This window comes from Aquila chrysaetos, chromosome 5 (assembly GCF_900496995.4).
Source record: "Aquila chrysaetos chrysaetos chromosome 5, bAquChr1.4, whole genome shotgun sequence".
Classification (NCBI taxonomy): Eukaryota; Metazoa; Chordata; class Aves; order Accipitriformes; family Accipitridae; genus Aquila; species Aquila chrysaetos.
Genome location: NC_044008.1, coordinates 62,364,123 through 62,386,559, shown reverse-complemented (window position 1 = coordinate 62,386,559; position 22,437 = coordinate 62,364,123). Strand labels below are relative to the sequence as shown.

The 22,437-nt window shown below is 41.8% G+C and overlaps 1 protein-coding gene across 4 annotated transcripts in view; it reads left to right on the top strand.

The window, feature by feature from the left end:
* The window catches only part of GAS7 (growth arrest specific 7), a 106,970-nt gene extending 86,439 nt beyond the window's left edge, over positions 1–20,531 (top strand). For all 4 annotated transcript variants that reach the window (XM_030016467.2, XM_030016468.2, XM_030016466.2 and 1 more), the window contains 5 exons: positions 3,462–3,590; positions 5,645–5,768; positions 8,178–8,257; positions 10,634–10,732; positions 11,468–20,531. In XM_030016467.2, the coding sequence (XP_029872327.1) occupies positions 3,462–3,590; positions 5,645–5,768; positions 8,178–8,257; positions 10,634–10,732; positions 11,468–11,581 (546 nt within the window). In that variant the 3' untranslated portion in view covers positions 11,582–20,531. The remainder of the gene's footprint in view (positions 1–3,461; positions 3,591–5,644; positions 5,769–8,177; positions 8,258–10,633; positions 10,733–11,467) is intronic.
* The last annotated feature ends 1,906 nt before the right edge of the window (positions 20,532–22,437 follow it).

Below are 22,437 nucleotides of genomic sequence, written 5' to 3'. Positions count from 1 at the left end.
TACATTATTTTAACCTCTGTGGGTGATCAAGTTCAATGCAGTGGCAGATATCTCAGCGCAACAGCCATGTTCTGGAGGAAAATTATAGCTCTGCACTGTTTGTAAGTGATTATGCAGAAGTTACTCAGGCAACCAGCCGCTGCCTTGGTAACCCGCTGCTCTGCTTCAAAATTCTACTTCAGGGCTGCAATTAGTGAAATACTTTTTGCTCCCCATTGTCCTCCTGTATTGTTTTCCAAAAGGAAGAAATGCACCCTGGAGTGGTGTGTGCATGTAGGCAGGCAATGTATAGCAGCTCTTTCATTATTTTACTTTTCCTTAAACCCTGCACAGAAACTCCTGTAGCATCCTCTGAACTCTCCCCACTGTTCCGGTACCTGCTTTGGGAGTTCCTAGTTCCAGCTTTCTTTTATTAACAGAATATGTTTTTAAACATATTGATTATTGCTATTACTTTCAGAGAAGTTATTTTTAGAAGTAGTAATTGTATTTCTCGTTTGTAGTTGAACGAAACCAGTCAGTGCTGGCACAAGCAGTCAGTGCAGTGCAGAGCACACCAAGAGTATTCAAACATAAATACCAGCCTTTAAGACACTGAACAACTTCTGTGACAGTCCTTCATGACACTGTTACATTGGGGGTCATGAACAGATCAGAGAAGGTGACAGCACTCTCGCAGCACTTGGAACATAAAATATTATTACACTACTAATGCCTATACAGACTGGCATGGCAGCTATAGATACATGCACATGAGGAATCCTTCAAGGCCATCATGGCACTGAACCTCTTCTCCAGCTATCTGATTATCCCTCACTGAGGTCCAGGAGGTGAGTTCTGTTGGAGGAGAAGATGCACATGTGTTGTACTAGTTGAAGTCATGGTGGGCTGGCCTGGCTGATGGTGTGTTACCAGGCATTCTGGAAATGGTGCTGGCGGAGCAAAGGCAAAAATAAGTACTTGTGAAATGAGAGGAATTTTTGAAGTGTGGTTTCTGATAACTCAGCTGTGTAGTTTCTCCAACATGTAATACTATGATTAACCCTATGCCTCTGTCTTTCTGCCTAAGTCTGTACCATACTGGTACAGAGATACAGGGTCTCTGTCCTGTACCTCATAACTTTTAGCAAACTTCTTGAGATTTCAAGTCCTTTCTCACATCACACCCATGCAGTGATGGGTAAGTGTCAGAGTTGTCTGTATACACTGGTGCTTTAAATCTCTTCATCTTAGGAAAGTAATTTATGTTTTTTTTCATCTATTGCATGCATTTGAAAGCCTTTTAGCAAGATCTTCTAGCAAAAAAAAAAAAAGAAAAAAGAATAAATATGACCAACTATAATGCAACATTTAAAAGCCTGGGTCATTCACATGTGAGTCTATTTTGATAGCTTATGGTACGTCTTGCAAGATGGAAGTTGAAGCGGGATAATGATGCTAGAGGAAAGATGACTGCCTTCACTGAGAAGTCCACCTCTTTGATTCCCAGAACACAAAACTGGAAGAAGTAGTTGCCTTGTTTGCATTTTGAGCCTCCTGGTGGTGTGTTTCCCATCTTTATGAGGATCTCAGAATTTCCCGTCCCATTATAAACCATCTGAAATAAACAAATATCTTCACTATCTCTTAGGCAAGTAGAACTACCAGTGGCATGCCCTCCTGTTTGGTGTGTCCCTGGCCCTGGGAATTTTTATAAGGGTTTTCACAGCAATGTCTGCTTATGTCAGATGAGTCAGGTTGCCACTTCTTCCACTGAGGATGACTAGCTCATGTTGGGTTGTTTACCCAGGTTAATCCAGTTATTAATAGAGCAGTCTGAAGGACACACAGACTGTTTAGCTACTTCAAACTCGGTTGGACACAGACATCTCTATCAATTGTAATATATTGCCTCTGGAGTTCACTGAAGCCATACTGAACTTCTCTCTGTTCCAGTTCTTGTTCTATTGAGCATTGACAACACTCCTGACATAGCTATTGGTTTGTACCTCTGTTCTTGAGAGAGCTTGTGTAACCATGCTGGACCGCAGAGTTGTAAACAGGTCTTTATTAGCTTGCCTGGGGCCATCCTGATGAGACTGTCATAAAAATATTGTCCAGAATTTTCTAGTCCAACCCACCCAGTCAGAGCAGGACTATCACCCACAGTGGATCAAGTCAGCTACATCTTTGTCTAGCAAAGTCTTGAATATCTCTAAGGACAGAGATTTCACAACCTCTCTAGTCAACCTGTTCCAGTGCCTGGCTACTATTCTGGTGATTTTTTTTTTTTTTTTTTTTTTTTTTTTTTAAATGACATTCAGCCTGAATCTCCCAAAGCTCAATTGTCTGTTGTGACATTGCATGGCCCTACAAAAAAGAATTTGGCTCCATTACCCTTGCATCTGACCTTCAAATAGCTGTAGGCCATATTAGATCACTGTGGTGCTAGTCTTTGTCTGCCTAAACAAGCTCTGCTTTAGGCTTTTTTAAACTCTCTAGGATGTGTGCTGTAGGGATGTGGCTGTCTTTGTAGCCTCTCTCCATTAGGCTGTACTGAGCCTGAATGAAGGTTCCTTCTCCATTAAAATAGCACTGGAGAAAGGCTGAAAATACCTGCTTTCAGGCACTATTTGATACTGCTGTACTGTAGGCCATGTTAAGTGATTACGGACCCAACTCATGTGCATTGATGGAGTCTAGCATCCCCACAGGAGCGACAATAGAAAAGAATTATTTGGTTGCTTCTGGGGAGGTGAAATATCTGTATACCTTCAGAGCACATTTTCTAGATGTCAAAACTGTGTATCAGAAGGACAAAGAGCAGTATGACACAAACTCTATCAGAGTTCAGTATTACAGACTGTTAAGTCCTGCTTGTAAGAGATAAGTCACATGTGTGGTCTTGAAGGATCATTCCTGAGTTCATTTCAGTGGTTTCTTGCCACTACTTAAAGAGTTTCAACTAAATACTCGAACTTCTCTTTAGGCTCTCTTATTTGACAGAAAAAAGTAAAATGTGCCCTTATTGGATCTCTTTTCACTATACAAGAAACGCTGATGTGTCACCATGGTCCACTGACTCACCTTACTGCAGTCAGGTTAGTGGCTTTAGTAAGCAAGTTGCATCAGTTAGGCCAGAATCAGAGCACCTCAAGTAGTGCTCTGGATATTGTCTGCAGTTTGATCTTTTGTGTAAGAAGAGAGAGATGATTTAACAGGGAGAGAGGAAGACAAGATTTCTGTCCTTCTGCTCCCTTCATTAAATACTCCCTTAACAGAGCTGTCCTGCAAAGAGTTGAGTTTTGCAGTAGCTTCACTCAGAGCTCTCTTGGGGAAGAGAAGTGTTGCTGTATGACGTTGCATTTGGCTGTGGTGTGTGTATTGTTTCCTCTCTGCCCTGAGCTCTGCTCAGCAGAAGAGCCAGGAATTACTGCCTGGCTCCTCATTATTGCCATTTCTTCTTTTGTTTTCATTACAAGCTTCAGAGCGAGGTAGAGAAACCCCTGCTCAACTTCAGAGAGAACTTTAAGAAAGACATGAAGAAGTGTGACCACCATATTGCAGACTTACGGAAGCATCTGGCCAGCCGCTATGCAGCAGTTGAAAAGGTAGGAGCAGAGAACAAACTGGAGAGTTTGTGAGATACTGCTGGTTTGGACAGAAAAGCAGCTGCCCCATGAAAAGTTTCTGTTCTGCCACAAAGAACCACAAAGGTTTCTGCTGAGTGCTTTCTGCTGAGTGCTTTCTGCTGTTAGTTATGCTTTGCTAGGCCCCAGATGTTGTTTGCTGTTTAGCTGAGATTTGGGAAACTGGGGGCTACAGGCAGGGCTAACACATTACTGCTGAACTGGCTTTTTGCTTCATCCTCCCCTTCTCAGTTTGGGATGATATATTTCTAATGCATTTGGTGAAAATACTTGTGTGCATCTAGAAGTCACATCTATTGCCCTCAAAATTTAAAAAACCTTGCCTTAGAATAGCAGCAGGGTCAGGCAAAAGGCTCACCTGGCTCAGTATCCTCTGATGCAGTGGCCAAAAGCAGATGGCCAAGGAAGGCAGCTCGAACCTGGCATGGCAAGTCAGAAACCCTCCCCCAGTTCCCATCTCCTGCACCTCACGGCAAACATCCTCACCTGAAAAAACCCAAACAGCAGCAGCACCATAGTATGAGGGGCTGTTTTAACATGAACGTCCAGTAGGTAGCTGAGGTTGTGATTTAGGGAGAGTTATAGCCACGAAAAGTGCTCTTTTATCAGCAGCTGGAAGGAAACAGGATACCCATGCATTGGTTGCCAAGACGCTTATGCCAAATGGTATCTTCATGCGGTTTGCTCTTGGGTGTAAGCTGGAAAGGAAAATACCATGCTCAGTCAACCCAGAAGGTTGTTTGGGCTTTCACTAAAGATCAGAGTGCACACGAAAAAGTTTGTCCGGGGACAGAATTGTTGTAGGATACACAAGGTTATTAGACTGTATGTATGCAGGGAAGGCATTTTTCTGCAAAACAATAAGTTCCTCACAGTCATATCTGCAAAGAAACACAGTCCTCAGTAGGGGTATTGAAAAGAATGAGTTAGAATAGCCTTGAGAAGAAGGAATAAAAAAAGGAAAAAGCCGTGTCTGTAGTGTGCCTGATGAAGCACACAGCTTCTCACCAGTTTGCTTTCCTGCAGCTCCCTCTTGCGACCTGCCGAACCAAGCACAGGGTCTTTAAAACTGCAAATTGAAAAAATGCAAGTAATGCCTCAAGAGCATTGTAACTTGCAGGCTGGTGTGACTGTAGGAAACTGCAAGGTGCTAACAAAATATATCATCCAAATTTAGTTTTAAACACTGTAACTGGGTAAAGAACAAATGTGACCTATTTTATAACAAATCTGTGCAAAACAAGTTATATTTATTTTATGTATTTAGGCAACCTCAGCAAATGAGGTGACAGCATGCATATGTGGTAATGATGTTTATTTGTTGAGACACTTTACTAATTTGCCTGTATAAGTTCAGCAATGATACTGGTAAATCAGGTTTTAAAAGCCTGAAGAACTTTAAAGTAAGGTAATTTAAATAATCAGTTGTAACCAGGTCTCAGGTTCTTGATTTCTACAGTACAAACTGCTGTTGTCATGAACCTGAATTAGTTTTTCTGAAATAAGTCCAAAAGTTCCTATTGTTAGAGTTTCTGATAAGTGTATATTGAATCCAGAAGGTACTTAAAAATAAATTTTGTAAGGTACCTGAAATTCTTTCAACAACTTAGATCCTAAGAAAAGCAAATGGAAGAGATGTCTATGTGATGCTGGTTAAGACATTTGGAAGAAGCTCCAGCTCCCCTTTCTTCCAGAAATAGTAAGAAAGTTACTAAGAAACAGGGAAGTCTGATGATGACTTTGGTACTGTGCCTTTCTAAGAACCTATGAAGAATTCAGACGCTTTTGTGATTTGTTGGTGACAACTTCTATATATGGTGGTAGGACACTTCATCGAACACCACATGGTGTCCTAAGAACTTGAATCCCAGTTTGAATCCCAGTTAGGCCCCAGTTTTATGCAGAGTCCCTGACTTCTTACTGACAAATACTTGTCTGAAGGAGTCATAGATGGCTGACAGCAGCTGGCAGCTCTTTTCCTCTAAAACATGTGACTCTTCTTTAATTACTCCAAGGCCCGGAAAGCCTTGACAGAGAGACAGAAGGATCTGGAAATGAAAACTCAGCAGCTAGAGGTGAAGCTCAGCAACAAGACAGAAGAGGAAATTAAGAAGGCGAGACGGAAGTCCACTCAGGCAGGTGAGTACCTGTGTCCATCAGCGTTGGGAGGCAAGCACAGCCCTGCAGGATGCAACTGCCCATCCACCTGCGTGTTTCTTGTTTTTCAATATTGTAGCTACAAAGTGCTACAAATCTGTTTGGTATTAAATCCTCTGAAGAAACAAGCCTAGTTTTTCCATGTTAGTTGTCATAAAATGATGATTTTGATAATCGGGGTGAGAACAGTAAAAGGAGGGTGAATTGTCCTTTTGTTTTGTGAAAATGTGCTGAGATAACTGAATGTTTGTGAAACTTTCAAAGTCAGATTCAAAGAAGCTCAGCTGAGAATGTTTCTTCCTTAAATCATAGTTCCTTCCTTGGTTCTTTCCTAAATCACAGTCACCCACAACTATGCGGGTGCCTATTATGCTTCCTATTACTGTCTTTTTCCTTGAAATGGAACTTTTTGTCTTTTTTCCACTGGTACTCCGTGATTAAAATGGTTTCTGTTCAAGGGATACTGAGGATATAGTAGTGTGTGCTATGCTGTACTGAGGACACAGCTACTTGATGTGACCTATGCATGTTTTAGAGACGCTCAAACCACTTCTACAGGATCCATCAGGAACTGTCTTTCTTGAGATCTGCAAAGCTGATATGTGCAGCTGTGTTAGTACCTTTGCTGAAAATATGTTTTAACTAGGGCTTCCATGTTTCATCCTTTCATAGGTCCATTCCTGCCAGAGTGGTCCTTCATAGTTCTGAGGCTTTTAAAACTTTCAGGATAGCCTGTCTGGGTTTTGAGGAGACTGAGAAGAGTCATTCGCAGGGTTACCATGTATAGACAACCATTTGAGGAGAAACAAAAGTTATGTGTTAGCAACGGGAGGCTCCATGAGAGATGCTCTTTATCCGTCCGCAAATTCACAGCCTCTCTGTGTTCTCTTGACTCCTCAGAAATTGTAATAGATATTTATTGAACAGGCAAGGGACAGCTGAAGATCAGATGGGATTAACCCAGAATTTGGTGTGAGTCTCCCCATTGCTCTCCCCGACTTTGTGCCACTGTTAACAGTGCGTGGCAGGGGAGGACTTGTCCCATCCTTGCAGGTAGTGCTACCTAGCAGCCCAGCTGGGGTGCTTGCAATACGCACAGCAGCAGCATGTAGTGATCTGTCTTTGAAATGAGCCCGGCTGTAAGTGGACGATAGGACCAGAGAGCTCTAGACCAGAGCCCTTCTACGATCCCACTGGTTACTGATATGTGGCGTTGCTTTCTGCTCCCATGGATTTTTTGTTTGTTTCATTGCTTTCATGTTCCTGGCTGTACAGTGGCTCAGATTCACTTGGGTGGGTGGAGGAGAACCCCAAGTCAGATAGCTCCCAAGGAGCCTCCTGGAGTGTGGAAGTCACTAGTTCGGACTTGTCATGTCAGCCTAGGCATCCCCTGTCTGGGTGGATAAGCTTATTGCCAAGCTTTAAGCCCTCAGTCCTGGTTTCTTCACAGAGTTTGGTTGCCACCCCAAGTTCTAAGTCCACGAGAGACTTCCAGATGCATTTACTTCTTTGACACTTGTTTGGTCTATGGAGTGCTGTTCTTAAAGCTTGATTCATTCCTGGTTAATGTATAGAGATCTTCTTGCACCTAAAAGAACAGGATGAATTTGAGCCCTGGTCCTAGGCATCAAACCATTAGGGAAAGTGTAGTTAAGCATTGTTTAAAGAAGAAAGAGAATTTATGAGCCAGAAAGCAGTAATCTCTGAGACATGCCTTCCAGATTTTCCACCCACCTTTCCCTCTCTGTCAGAGGTCCTGCAACAAATCAAAAATTGAAACAATCGCAGTTTATTGTGTTACTGCGTTGAACATGGGAGGAAGCTAGAGCTTGACTGGAATCATGCATCTTCAGAGGCTGCAACCTCCAACTGGGTGGAGGTTGCAAATAAGCATCCCTCGATCTCAGACAGCTTAAGCCTGATGCTTTGCTCCAGTTTTAAACAGGCCTGTCTTCGAATGCAGTCTCAGCTACAGAGTCCTACCATGCAGCTCAATAACTCATTATTATTGATTTCCCATTTTAATTTTTTTTATTTTTCAGATATAACTTTATGTCTATGACCATTTTTTTTAACTGAAGTAACTTGCCTTCATAGTTCTGGGCATTTTGTAAAATATTACTTAACATTCATATTTTCCTTTTAAAATCTTGTCTTTCCTACTCATTCTTTCTCTCCCAATCACTGATCTTTTACCACACATAAAGCGCATGCATTTTGTTGAAATTTTGTTGCACGTAACAAATACCATGTAACAGAACTGCCTTCAGCTCCACCAGGACTGACCTTCAAACCCTTTGGGTCTGTCTACAAAACCTGAACTGCGGTTTCCTTTGAAGCTTGTAACACTGGCTAGAGAAGACTAATGTGTTGTTATCTTGAACTTTTCAGGAGATGACCTGATGCGCTGTGTGGATCTTTACAACCAAGCCCAGTCCAAATGGTTTGAGGAAATGGTGACCACCACTCTGGTATGTAACTCTCTGTAGCATCTTACATGGATAACACTGCAAAATTGTAATAGTGTACATCACTCATAGCTAGTTACAGTGCAAAGCAATGGGAAAAATTGGGTGATAAATCTGCCATTGTATTTCCTGTTCTCAGTTCTAAGAAAAACTCATATCAGTAGGGGAAGGAAGAAATAATTGTTTCTTTGCAGAAGGTGTTAAACCAGTTCAGGTCTGCTTAGGGGCCAGAACACTGGAATTGTCCCCAGGAAGGATGCAGTAATGCACAAGGTAGACATGGAAAAATGTGATAAATCACTGAATCCATTTATATATTAATGAATTTTTGTATTCCATGATTTTACAATTTCTTTTGAAATTTTTTGAAATTTTGAGTATTGCCAGCTTAAAAGAGGTATGCTTCAATTGCCTGTTGTTCTGTTTCTCTGAAGATAACACAGCTCACAGAATACACTTTAAGGGTATATACCTTTGGGGTTAGTCACCAGGACACCAAGATACAGCTTTGATGTGCTGTGTTCCTTGAAATACCTGTACTTTGGCTTTAGGGCTCCTCCCTTGTCATTCCTTAGAGCCCTTCTGGACAACAGCCAATTGCTTTCAAAAGTGGGAAATAAAAATGTCTTTTGCATGTGTTTTTCTCATTGGACAAACACAAAACTGTGAACTCCTCCTAATAAGGAGCAGGGTGATAAATTGCTCATCATTTGAAAGTGTGTCAGTGCAATGTTTTAACTGCAGTAAATAAATAAAGGCAGATGGATGAGTGGAACACCAGGAGGCAGATACCTCCCCAAAAACAGAACAAGAGAGAAAAAGTTGGCTGTTCCTATACATAAGGCATCTGATTCTCCTCTCACCTTCACTGGTGGTTTCTCACTGATGCAAATGATACTGACCATCAGTGCCACTGTGTCCAGATACAGCCAGGTATATGTTAGCTGCATATTTGCTCCTGTAGAAGGACGACTCAGAAGTGTGCTAGTAGATAGCTCAAGAGGGAAGTCATAGCCTGCAGGCTGCACAGCAGGCTTTTCAGTTGTGAAACGCAGCCTGAGAAGGATTTGAAGGTAAGTCTTGGTATACATGAATATAAAATCTGAATTGAAAAACAGTCTGCATCTGATCAACTCAGGTACAGATTAGTTCATATGCAATACAAAGTTGAAAGAGTCAAGTTCTGAAGATTTGTGTTTCCTTGCATACCTTCCTCCCTGAAGTTTCTAGTGCAGATACAATGCATGTTCTGCATATGGCATGCTTACTAGCACTAGCACACTGGGTTCAGTGTTCTGGTCCTGCGCATCTGTGCCCTAGGTAAGGGAGTCTGTGTTCAAAGTAGGCCATTTTTTCCATAGGGCAGTACATCAACCAGCAACAGCAATAGGAGCTCAGTCGATTTCAGTCCTGTCCATACCATAAGCTCCTTTGCTCTTCTTCCTCCCCAGGCAGATGGTCTGCCACCTGAGATTTTTGTGCTGTAATGAAGAATCTGTTTCCCAAAAGGCGTTTAACAAATTGCTGATAGTACAGGGAAGGCAATGTAGCAACCCGCCTGCTTGTATATGCTCAGGTTGCACTCCACACTGATGCCCAGTAAGTGGACACCAGAAATGCCCTCTGAAGGCAGGTTTTTTTAAGATTCGACCCCGTTGATGTGCCTGTGAATACAGAGCTTTCTAGTGATACAGCAAAGTCCGTTACAGTATATGTCTTTAAAGGCAGACTTCCACAGCATGCTGCTTCCACTGCTGCCACTCAGATAGACAAGGAGGGACTAAATGCAGATTTTGGGGTATAATATCAGAATCCAGGAGAAGAGGGAGGCAGAAAAAATCAGGAGGAAAGTTAGAAATCACCTACCTTTTCAACTAAAATGTTGCTGGCATCTGCTTATTGCCAGCTGAACGAGGTGGAGACTTGTCCCAGCTCATCATCTGGTGAACAGATAGAACTGCTCTTATAGGTGTCTGGTTAGACTGAGGCAGTCAGACCCTCTGAGCCATACACCCCAACATGGTCTCCTGCTTCCCCAAGGAATGACTGTAACTTCTGGAGCTAGCAACAAAACATGCAAAGCTTCTTGCAGGAAACAGATTCCCTCTTGCTTGCAGTGTCACTGAAGACAGTCTCTCTGCCCTGGTTGTCTCAGTTTTGGAAAGGTTTCGACCTTCTTTTCTGTCGTTGGGCTCAGGCTGAAGTGAATTCTGTTGCTTGCTGTCTCTGATACTCTGCAAATTGTAGGGATGTGCAACCACAGACTTCAGCTCCAAAGCATGTCCCTGGGGTAGTATCGCACTGACTGGCAACCTTTTGTGTGTCATCCTTTCTCTGGGCCTTCAAAAAAAATATGGACTTGTTTTTCTTCATGTCTAGGAGCTTGAAAGACTAGAAGTTGAAAGGGTGGAGATGATTCGGCAGCATCTTTGCCAGTATACACAGCTGCGGCATGAGACAGACATGTTCAACCAAAGCGTAAGTCTGCTTTTTGTTCAGTCCCTTTGGTCTTTACTGCACTTCAGCTGGGCAGAACGGTCCCTATACTGATCTGACTGACTTGTATCAAAAGGAGATGTGAAAAGTGTATGCAGTCAGCTTGTTAGTTTGCAGCAGTACTGTACTGCCACCTTGCAGTCCTGCTCTTCTAAGACTCTCTGATCCTGTTTACATATCATACTGCTGGATCACAGCTTTTTGCTGGGGGAGACACAGTGAACTGAATTACATTTGGGCAGCATGAGCCATTATTAGCTCTCCCAGCATGATGCACTGCTCCTTGAGGTCATCTATTCTTGCAAGGAAGATGGTAAATAGTTTCACTGTTGGAGGAGGGAGTACGTATTTTTTCTGTATTAAAAAACTGGCTAGTTTTCAAATATTAAAATACGGGGGATGTATGCCGACCTCAGTACATGGTTGTATTTCATGTAAGGTACAGATTGCAGGACAGGAGTCAGAGACCAACTGTCCAATGCTGCCATAGAAAGCCTGTCTCTGCTTGACGTTAATAGTCTACCTCTTCTTTGCTTCCTGCTACGAGGCTTCACATTCAGATCTGGCTGTTGTCCACTGAGTCTCACGTACGTTCGGTTCTCACTTGTCTGCAAATGCAACGTAGCCGTGCCCATAGCTGCTCTACGCTTCAGAGCAATGACTGACTGTGCTTGAAATGCGCCCTTGACATTTTGATTCTTGTTTTGTTCATTTTAGACAGTAGAGCTCGTGGATCAGTTGCTTCGGAAAGTGGATCCTGCCAAAGACAGGGAACTGTGGGTAAAAGAACACAAAACTGGAGATATCCGACCTGTGGACATGGAAATATAGACTGATCTATAGTTGTATGTGATGAGTCCACTAAATTAACCAGGCTAATGTTTTTGTTTTAAGAGTCAGAAGAGCATAGGGAAAAGGTTGTTCCACTACCAGACAGCTTGTAATTTATGCCTGTACGGGCTATCTCTGTTACATTTAGTCATTAAAATGGTCCTCATTGTGCTAAGCCTTAAGCACCAGACATTCCAGGGTGAAGAAATCAGATGTGTGCTTCCCACCAGAGGTTCCCAATTGCACGCAGCTTCCAGAAGAAATCTGCTTTCTGGTATAGAGAGAACTCTGTTCTTCAGTGACTTTGTGCTACATCCCTTGCATGACTATCTTTATACAGTATGTTAGAACAACCATGCAGTGAGCCTCTGGCCAGCAAGTAGATAACTGTTTGAACATGATGCAGGAGGCAAGGAAGTCCTGATCATGAATCCCAGGTCTGTCACTGACTGCTTTCATGGCCATAGGCAAGTCAATTAACTTTTCTGGCACCCCCATCTCTAAAACACGCATATCTTGCAGCAATGTTGTGTGAATACATTCATTTCATATAACACAGTGTCCCACCATGGCAGTGAAGTGATGGCCCTTCTCCCAAAATCTATGGAGAAGACTCCTGTTCTTCCTGTTTTATACTCCCTCTCAGGGATACATAAACCCATTATCATCATGATTTCTGTTCCAGGCTAATCAATAAGGTTGAAAGTGTTACCATCACTGTTATTTATCAGGAAAGACTTGGTTGTGCTATACCTACCTCATTAGCTGTCTGAGTGCCCTCAATGACAGAAAGAGGTTATATACCAAGGAATAAAGGAGATGTTCAAAACCTTTCCTGGTTATGCAAGATGTTTTCTCACAGAATCTCCTTAAAGACAGTCCTCTGACATTGTATTTGGGATCCAGGTTTAAATTGCCCTTTGTTGGTTCCTTCAGGTGAATATCACAGCCTTTAGGTATCTTTAATTACCATGTTTGTCCAGCTAAATTGTAGGATTTCTCTTTTTAGAGCCTGATTTTCAAAGGTGCCATGAATCTGTGATGCTAGATTGCATTAAATGTAGATGTAGGTGCCCAGCACTTCTGCAGCATCAGATTCTTAACCTTAGCGTTCTTCCTTTGTTACCCTTACCACAAACTACCAAAAATTCAACGCTGCTCTTGGCACATAGTCTTATGTAGTTTGGAGAATGGTTTTGAAAAGGTATTAATTTTCTTCTCCTGCTGTTATTTCTGATTGATTATTCAGTGTTGCTGTTAATATATTTTTCAGCATTTCATACAATGCCAAGAATCTTAAGATTCTTGCTTTAGATTGAGCAGAAACCTTGATTCTCACCACTGTGGCCTTTACTCAGTGTTTACTGTGTTGTTATCTACAATTTCCCAAACCGTACTATTTCATTTGATCTACAGTTATGTTCCACTTTGTGTCATTGTTACCATCCTTTTTTTCCCCAGCACCAAAATTGCATCCTTCTTTTGTTCTACTACTATTCTAGGTTTTTGTTCACCAGCTTCAAAGTGCTCTGGTTAGATCATTGAGAATTAATATTCCCCTTTACAAACTCAGGCACAGAGAAGTCTTATCTGAAAAACATTTTTAATACTGTTGCAGTGATTATTTTTCTGGTTTATTTAAAACTGAATTCTGTTGCATTTTCTTATTGTTTCCTTTTTCTCAACCATCTCTTTACCAGTATAGATTAATTCCTGTCTTACAAATGCCTCCAGAACACACTTCTCTGCTGCATCATTAACCTTTATAAACCTTCGCGTGTTGGCAGGTGAAATGCCATGACCGCTGCATGCTCAGGATCACTGTTCCTGGTGTGACACCTCCTGTACTGCACTTCATTAAACACTTCTGAATTTCTGACTACTATTTTATCTTGGTGTTGGAAGCATCCAGCACACTGTTATCAGAGTCTCTCCTAAATTCCTGCAAAGACCATTGCAATACAAAAGAAACATGGTTTGCCTAAGTGTTGCATAGTCCTTGAGCTCAGTTAGAGTACGTATGTTTCCCTAGACTCCTCTTCTGCTGCTAAAGCAGGGAAGTTTCATGATGATCTCTTTTTTAGTCTTCCTATTGATTCCCTTTCTGTCCTATTAATTTTTTAAATTTTTTTTGGCATACCAATGTATACTTTTCTTATCTCTACCATGCACTTTGGAGGACAGGCACTTTTTCTTTTTTTTTTTTTTTTATAAACCACAGGTGCAGGGTGAGCTTTCAAAAGTTCAATGGCCAAAAATAACTGGAGTACTTAAGAGCTGCATCTCAGGTCAAGCCCTGTATTCTAAGCTGTATTGTAAATTAAAGTGAGCAGTCTCGATGACACCTCACCACATTCTTGTTTTGATTGCAAAACCAAGCTAGTTGTGCACTTTATACAGTATTCTCCTTAATAAATATCTGAAATAATCTGTTAGCAATTACACTTTATTTTTCCTCTTTCTTTAAAGGTGTTTATTATTTTATCCATTTTGGACTGGAAATATTGTCCATTAGCACAGGTTTCTCTGAGGACTGAAATGTATTTTGGTTCCTCTACTAAGGTGTATTTAAGCTGCTCTCAATTCTCAGTTGTATTCTCTGGTAAAATTTTTTTCCCCTTTTGTTTTATTTCCAGATGGTTTTCCTACTTCTAGTTTTTGGTCCATTTGAAATGTTGCAGGAATGTGTGAGCTGCACAGAATGATAATTCTCTTGATGGAGTCTGTATCTCTTTTTCACTTTGATAAACTGAGGAGAGCATTTATACCCGCCTGTTAATCTTTACCAGGCCCAGCAAACTCTCGCGCAGTGCTGCTCTGCAATGGGTAAGATGCTTCCTCTACGAGACTTTAATGACTGGAAGTGTTAGGGAAGTTTTGCTGTTGCTTGTAGACAGTTTCCAGCTTATTTCCTGCAAAAGATGATACTCCCTTGAGATACAACATTGCAGACAGTAGGATCAGTGTTACCTGGCTCATTCACTTCTCTGGCTGATGGAGCCTGGACAGTGTGATCCCTTACAAGTCAGGGAGTGCTGGAACACCTGCGCTTCTGAACGGACAGCGTCTTCAAAGAAGGTAGTGGCATGTTTGAAGGGAAGCATGGACGTCTGCCCTCGTGTTCGTTCCTAACAAGGTAACTTTGGGAGTTTCAGCATTGCTCTATTCATGTTCCATTGAGTTGCAAAAATGAAGTTGAACCCAGTCTTTCCTCATGCAATAGCTCATCCTAACAGCTTCTTCTCCAGAGCACGATCAAGCTTCATGTTATGTTAAAATAGCTAGCACGTGAACAGCATGATGATGTTGCAATGTAACTGATTGATTGGAATAGCAAAGTAAGTTCCTTGCCTCCATAGGTACTGAGCTTAAGGGTCATCTCATTTCGTCTGGCAGGTGGGCTCACACACATGATGCAAGTTTTTACTATTTTAGTCACTACAGGTAGCAGTCTTTTTTTGTTGAGTGACAAGGCTGTCTTACATCTTCATACGGCTCTATGGTCACAGAGCAGAATGTGAGCTTTCGATTAGTACTTTTTAGTTTCACCTGAAGAGGTACAATTAGTGGGAATTTGCCTCTGGTTCTTATCTGGTAGCTCTGCTTGCCCAGGTCTTTGTTGAAGCTGCCTCTGTTTCAGGAGTCCTGCAGCTCCTGTGGAGCTCCCTCTTTGTCTAAGCGATGCTGTCACATACTTGTCTTGTGCTGTCAAGCCTCTGGCTCCCTGGCGATCTCTGCTTCAGCCAAAGCCTTTTGGCCCTTGTCTGAGCTCAAGGGCTTCATGAATTCCTATGGCTTTGAATCCTTTGAGTGTACTGACTCTGGTGCCAGAGCTGGTGAGGTGCTTACCAGCTGTAACCTCAGCTACTGCACAGAATGAGAACATTTTATTCCTCATCCATACTAGTCCACCTATGTCTTCAAAGCCATCTTCTGGCATAGTTTAGTCAATAGAGAGTCCTTGTTGGAAGTCTTTCTCTAAGGTATTCTTTCAGTTTATTTCCTAACAGAACTCATTCTGGATCCAGTGCTGTTGGCTGATTCCTGTTGGAGTTAATGAGCTGAAAGCGATGAGTCCTTTACCACGTGGGCCAAGTGCAATCTTCTCTCATCACTGGCAAGATTCCAGTTGCTTTCACAGAGCAACATCCAAAAAGGTGTAATTCTCAGATTTCCAATCTGCTCCAGATTCACTCATGTCTATAACTCAAATTTGTTCATCACTTCTATGTGTTGAACATATTTTGAAAGACTTCACTTGTTCCCTTATAGGAAAATTATTTCATTATTTGACACTGGGATCTTTAGTGATAGCTTTAATTTTTTTTTAAAAGAAGTTAAAATACTGTAACAGCAGTGAAAGTCGTATGGAAATCCCTCTTACGTTTCTAGAATACTTTTCGCCCTTCTGCAGCCCTGCCTGAGCTGCTGTGGGGTAGCTGTGCTCCCCTCATGTTGCACAGTTATGGTAAACACTGAAATTGTTCTTCCTTTTGTGCAGAACAGGCAGCATGCAAACTTGTGCTCTGGTTCTCCTTTACCCTTTATGCATCTACGCAGTTTTGTGTTGCAGAATTAGTTGCTTTTTGTTTAACTGACAGCCCTGTGCTGTAATGTCAGCATGTGTAGCTGTCTTGTGACAGTGAACTGCACTCAGATCACCTCTTTTTCTGGTTGGGTTTTTTTGGCAGGGGGGTCCTAACAGGAATTTTCTGTAAAGCATTCAAAGGAAACTCGTATATGCTCAGTAGCAGTCATAATTTCTCAGACCTCAGAACCTCTTTAAATTTGTCCCTGTTTTTAATGTCATTATTTAAATATTTGCTGAAAGTCAGACTCTTTATGTAGAAATGTGCACTCTTCTTTTCACTTGTTCTTTGGAAGTGCTCAGAACTCAGAGATTTCTTGGAATACAACAGGGAGCATGTACGCGATAAGAGACTTTGAAAATCAGGCTAACAAACAGGCACAAGCCTCTTTTATCCTTAGTCGTTGAGTACATGTATAAGGTAAATATTAAGAAATGAGAACCTCAAATACTTAATGTATAAGTCCTAGCTGCTATATGTGCAGTTCCCAGCAGCTCCATGAGTGACCCTGTGTCAGGCTGTGGTAGGAGCGCAGCTCTAGAGCATGGGCCTACAGCTCACCTTCTGATGCAGCTGTAAAAACCCAAATCCAAAATTAAGTGAAAAAGTAGCTCTGCCCATCTATTTCTTCAGTCGCACACAGGGAGAAAAAGAGCACTGCTTACCCAGGTGGGTCCTTCGCTATCAAGCACCTTAAGAAATCCAGACCAGCACCTTGAAGGTCCCCCTGGAATGAGTAGATGTGACTCCTTGGTGTGATCAATTGATTGTTTCCTTCTGAATTGAAAACTTATTTGCTATTTTATAGGAGCTAGTGTGCTCTTTTGCACTAGTACAGCCTGCTGGGTCTGTTCCCAGAGAAGGCAGAGTCTGATGTCCTGGAGGCAGTCCTGGTCACCCTTACATTTCCGCTTTGCAAGAACTAGCTCTTCAAAAGACGGAGTCAAAAAGGCAGTTTTCAAAATAATGAGCTTTCCTGATCACAGACCTTTCTGGAAAGTCTGTAGGCTTTTTGCTACCCAGCATGTGTTGAAATAGGAGAATGAGGTCCCAGAGGTTGCCAAAGCATTGCTGTGAATGGTTCTTGCTGTGTGGGCATTCCTCCCATACTCGTACAGTGGTAGGGAACGGCTGACAGCTGTCCTTTGCACAGCAGAGGTGTCTGACATTTTACCAGAGGAGCCTGCTAGTCACATTTAACTTAACCAGGTGGGCAATAGTCACAGGCAGATTCAAATTAAAAACAGACACATAGGGCAGGAAAATATTTAGCTGCCCCAGTGGCATTTGAGCTTGTCGACATGAGGTACTCGTCCTCCTCAGACCCTGAAGGGGACAGTAACAGGCTCATCACTCTCCAAATTCTGCTTACTTAGCACATGAAAATCAGTGATGAAACGTTCCCTTGTATCTATTGCTTGGTACAGGGCTCTCAAACTAGCGCCTGGTTGTGCCAGTGGGAGATGGGTATGTGGCAATGCCACACTGATGACTACAGAATGTTTTTTGGCATTTGGCAGCGCTGTGATGTCCTGCACCCTTGCACTGAACTGACCGTAAGTCAGGTGGAAATCTGTCAAGCCTGGCGTGCAGCTATTCTCCAGGAGCTTGGAGCACACAGTCTTTCTGTTGCATAACAGTGATGAAGCCTTTCCTGTCAGCAAATCCTTGTCTTTTCCTGAGAAGCACTATTGTATAAATAATATTCATTACTTGTCTTACAATAATCTTATTCATATAAATGTGCATCTTTCAATTCTTATTTTTCCCTCTTCATTGTTACTGTAGCCCACCTTCCATCACTGAGATACACCAGTTTTCAGTATCTTTTCTTTAATTTTTGAATTTTCATAGAATGTCTCTGTTGCTTTAATGTGCTGACCAAGCTTCATGCGTTTGGATATTTTCTGAGTGGTAAGTGCATGCTTTTTGGAGAGGTTATTTTGGGGTTTGTTTTGGATTTTTCTTATCAGCCACCAGGTTTGGAAGTGCAACGACTCCTTTTTGTGCTAGTCACAGTTTATTTTTTCTTCCTGGGCATTTTTTCTGAAGGGACCAACACATAGCACAATTTGACTTGAATCTCTAATCCCATGCATTCCTCAAGGCAGAAACCTTTTGTGCCTAATGATGCATCTGATTCTAAAAATTGTACATGGATAAAATCTTTCATAGACCAATAAAAAATAAGTCTTAGGTTAACCACATAATAATTACAGAAAAAATATATAAATTTGAAACATTCAAATGTAATTCCCTCAACTTACATTAAGTTGAACTATTTCAGGTGCGTCGTAAGAGACAAACTCAGTGGATATTCAGAACAAAAGCTTTTCAGCTGCTGTATTCAGGTTCAGTGAGTGGACAAGACTATGATTTTGAATATATGCAGTCTTTCAGGGCTACTGGTTTAACAAGTAACTGAGTAATGGCTTGTATCACAACCCTATTAAAATTCTGCTAGTAGTTCCCCTTGAAGTGCCTCTTTAAATTGTATCTGCTACAAGCATGTAAAATACACAGATTCACTCTAAAAATTCCCAAAACTCAGGAGCAGCCAGTATGCACAGATCTGTGCAGGATTCCTAACCCTCCTTCCTTGCTCTGCACTGTGCACTCTTTTAGGACATCCACATATCCAGTAGACCTGCCTTTGTCTCACTCATCATTTACTGTCCAGCACAGTCATCCTAAATTCTCAGTGCTGAAAATGGCGTAGAAAATGTTAGACTTAAAAGCAACTGCACTGAAGGAGCGTTGCTAACCTAATCTTCTGACACATCCATCAGTATAGGGGTCTCAGTAGAATAAGCAGGGAATTCTGCATAAAAATAGTTGAGTAAGTGGCATTTGGGGCCTAAGTAGGCCTTTATTGTGTAAAATAAAATAAAAAAAAAATTCTTTTTTAAAGCAGTTGCTGAGAAGAAATTTTCTGGTACTGGAGGTCTAAAGCTGAATAGTAATTTCAGGGATCTCACATCTGCATGACCTGACAATCTTAGTCATTTGAATTTGGGAACATGTCACCTGAAATTCCTTGTTCCTTCGGAGTTTTTTGATGTGACGGCTGAGGTTTTCAGAATAGCCTAGGGAATTTGGATGTCCATGTACCGCTCTTTTACTCCAGCAGGTCAAAAACACTCCTTAGGGACAGCAACCTCTATCCATTATGAAAAAAGCAGGTACTAGTATTGGACAAGTAGTTTCTTCTCCTCCTTAGATGGTTTCCTTTCTTTTGTCAGCCCAAGACAGTATGAAAAATCCACCAAACAGTTCTGCAGACATTCTTAACAGCAGGGATTCAAAGGCAGGCCAGATCACCAGTCATACACTAAAACAGAGTTTTCTAATAAAATAAAGTCGCTTATTTGGTCCTTTTTGTGTACTTTTGCTAAATACTTCTAAATTTCTAGGAGAGTTGTCTTTTGCCAGTACTAATGACTTATTTTTAAAGATGTTTAACCAAAATTTTATAACTTTCCATAAATTTTGGCTGAATAGACCCCTTAAATAAGTTTATGTATCATGCAGCCTCTGTCTGGGTAACTAGTAAATCTTGGATCATTGTGCAAATTGTAGGATGGCTTTTGTTCCATAAGGATACATGAAGGAATCACTTACTGATCTTAAGAAGTCAAATGCAGAAAAGATTTAAGGGGCAGATCTTCAGCTCGGGTAAACTGGCAGAGTTTGGTGGAAGCTACTTAATGTCAGCTGTGGATCTTGTCCTTCAGTGTTGAAGGCATTTCCTATACATAATTTTTCTGTCTTACTGTAAAACAATTTCATATGGTTAAACTGTATTTTCCTATATTGTTCTTCAAGTTTATATGCACCACAGTGCTCATCTCATCTCCTGTAAAATAAACTGTACAGAGACACATTGAGCATGGAATTGTCTTTACCCAGTTGCTTTTTCTTCTACCAAAGCCACACACCTTTTGAATGCAGTATCATCAAGGAACACTTGGGGTGCCATATGCACGTGTACTGCTTTGTTGATACCAGCTTAATGCGGCATGAATTTACAATCACATCACTTGGGTGTAATCTACTTGTACTTATCCTTTTCAGATCTTTGCATGATACTCAGATGAGTACAGTCCCTAAAATTTCATTTTTATTAGGAAATCAATTTAAGAAATACCTGCAGTTACATGGGGTTTTTTTTTAAACAAGCAGGCAAGCTGACCATGATCAGTCTGAAAGCAGCTGCCGTGAAATGGGCATTCTTTAAATGATTTGTAAGTCTTCTACACCTGGTCAGTCCTTTACCTGGAAGTTCCATTGCATCTTGTAGCTTAATTGAAGAGAAAACACTGTTGTAAAATGTTGTTGTTAATAAATTGTTCTACTTTGAATATTTGAGTTAACATGCATGCTGGCAGGTTTTCTGACAAAGTCAAAATCAGCCTTGCCAAAATCCTGTCAAATCCAACAACTGTCTTCAAAAGTGACCAGCATGGGATACTGCTATAGAAGCAGAGCTCAGAGCAAGCGGGTATTGCAGTTCTGCAGAACATGAGCCCACCTTCCCAGCAATGTGTGACTCGGGGACCTTGGAGGTAACGGCATTATTCACACATCTCATAAACCTCAGTGGAGCTTTCTTCTAAGGATTTGTCCAGTTTTGAACTCATGTAAAAATTCAGTTTCTGCAACCACCTGCAGAATGGCATCCCACAGCTCCGTGGTGTGTTTGTACATTGATGCGGTAAGTAGTTGCAGAGGTGTGCACACTCTTCTCAGAAAAGGAGAAGAAAGGTAAGGCACTGAAAAAGTTCCAGGTGGAAGGTTGGTTTTCACAGCAGAGTCTTTGCACCTTGCCCAAAGTAGCCTAAATCTGTTAAAAAATCTCAGAATGCTGTTTCAGATGTTGGTGCATGGTATAGACCATCTTGGTGAATACTTAACAATTCTCCACATACTGTGGTACATTTAACCGCAACTTACCAGCAAAAAGCATTTTCAGTTGTAGAGGACTTTGATACAACTTTGAAATCCAAGATGGGGAGTTACTGTACAAGCCATGGCACTTATTTGCTATGCTGGTGTAGTGCCAGCACTCAGAAAACATAACGGTGAAAGGACCAGAGTGGATGGTGGAAGTAGCAGGGTGGCACCCTCGCAGTCTGTGACATTTAGATGTAAAAAGCAGGAGGTTTTACTCCATTCTGCACAGGAATACCTGTGCTAGACTTTTGCAATCAAAATAATTAAAAAATCAGCTTGGATTCCACCATGCAATTAAGCCTTTGACCCTCTCACATTCTGCAGAAGTGGGAAGAAAGCTGAAAGGGCATCAGTGAGGAGATTTTATTTCAGACCGCTTTGGGGACTAAGAAGTAGACATGCTTTGTGCCTCAAGCTGTTATCTAACACTTCAGAAGTTCCTGTTAAGTATAAAGTCTGCATCTTCTGCTGTTTCCCTGATCAGCAATATGATCCTGAAATCTCCAGATAAATACATGTTTTCTATATGGTGAACTGGACAGTATATTAGGAGTATCCTAACTTCTACTTTATTGCAAATATTAAGTATTAGTGGAAATCGGAGGCTGTGTGCACACCATCGCATTGGATCAGATCCCATTTTGCTCTGGATGCTGTTCCTCACAGCACCCACGCTGCATTTGTGCTGGGTCTCCCCTGACTTCCAGGGTGGAATAACTCAGTCTTGTTGAAGGCAGTATTTGGGAGTGATTCAGTGGTTAAAGTGACTGGAGAACTGCTGTGAGAGGTAGGCTCTTGATTACACACTGCAAAACGGTGCTGCAGCCCTGCCCTGACAAGCCTTGGTACCCGCATGCTCTTCCCCTGCCCCTGCATGCACTGATGTAGCTCCAGCTTCAGGGAAGAGGTGCAGTAGACTGCTGAGGAATGTTGCAAAGAAATACTAAATCCCCAAGAAGCAGAACAAACTGTTAAAATTCCTCCCACTTGAGGAGGGGCTGGGACATGTTGGGGTGGATTTGCATGAATCGCAGTTCTGAGCAGCATTTTCAAAAGTAAAGAGCTGGATTGCTGTGATAAATTACTGCTTTGCTTTTCAGTGCTGAACCTATTGGAAAGCCCTGGCAGGGTGCAGCCCTGCCTGCTGTCAGGGTGGGTGGGAGGTGGTGGGGATTCCTTGGCTGTTTTGAAAAGCTGGACTTTTCTGAGAAGAGCACTGGTGACCGGTAACCCTGCTTAGATAGTCTTTCAGACAATTCAGGGCTGGGAGAGGTGCAGCTCTGGAAGTGCTTTGGATGAGGTGCAGCTGTGAAG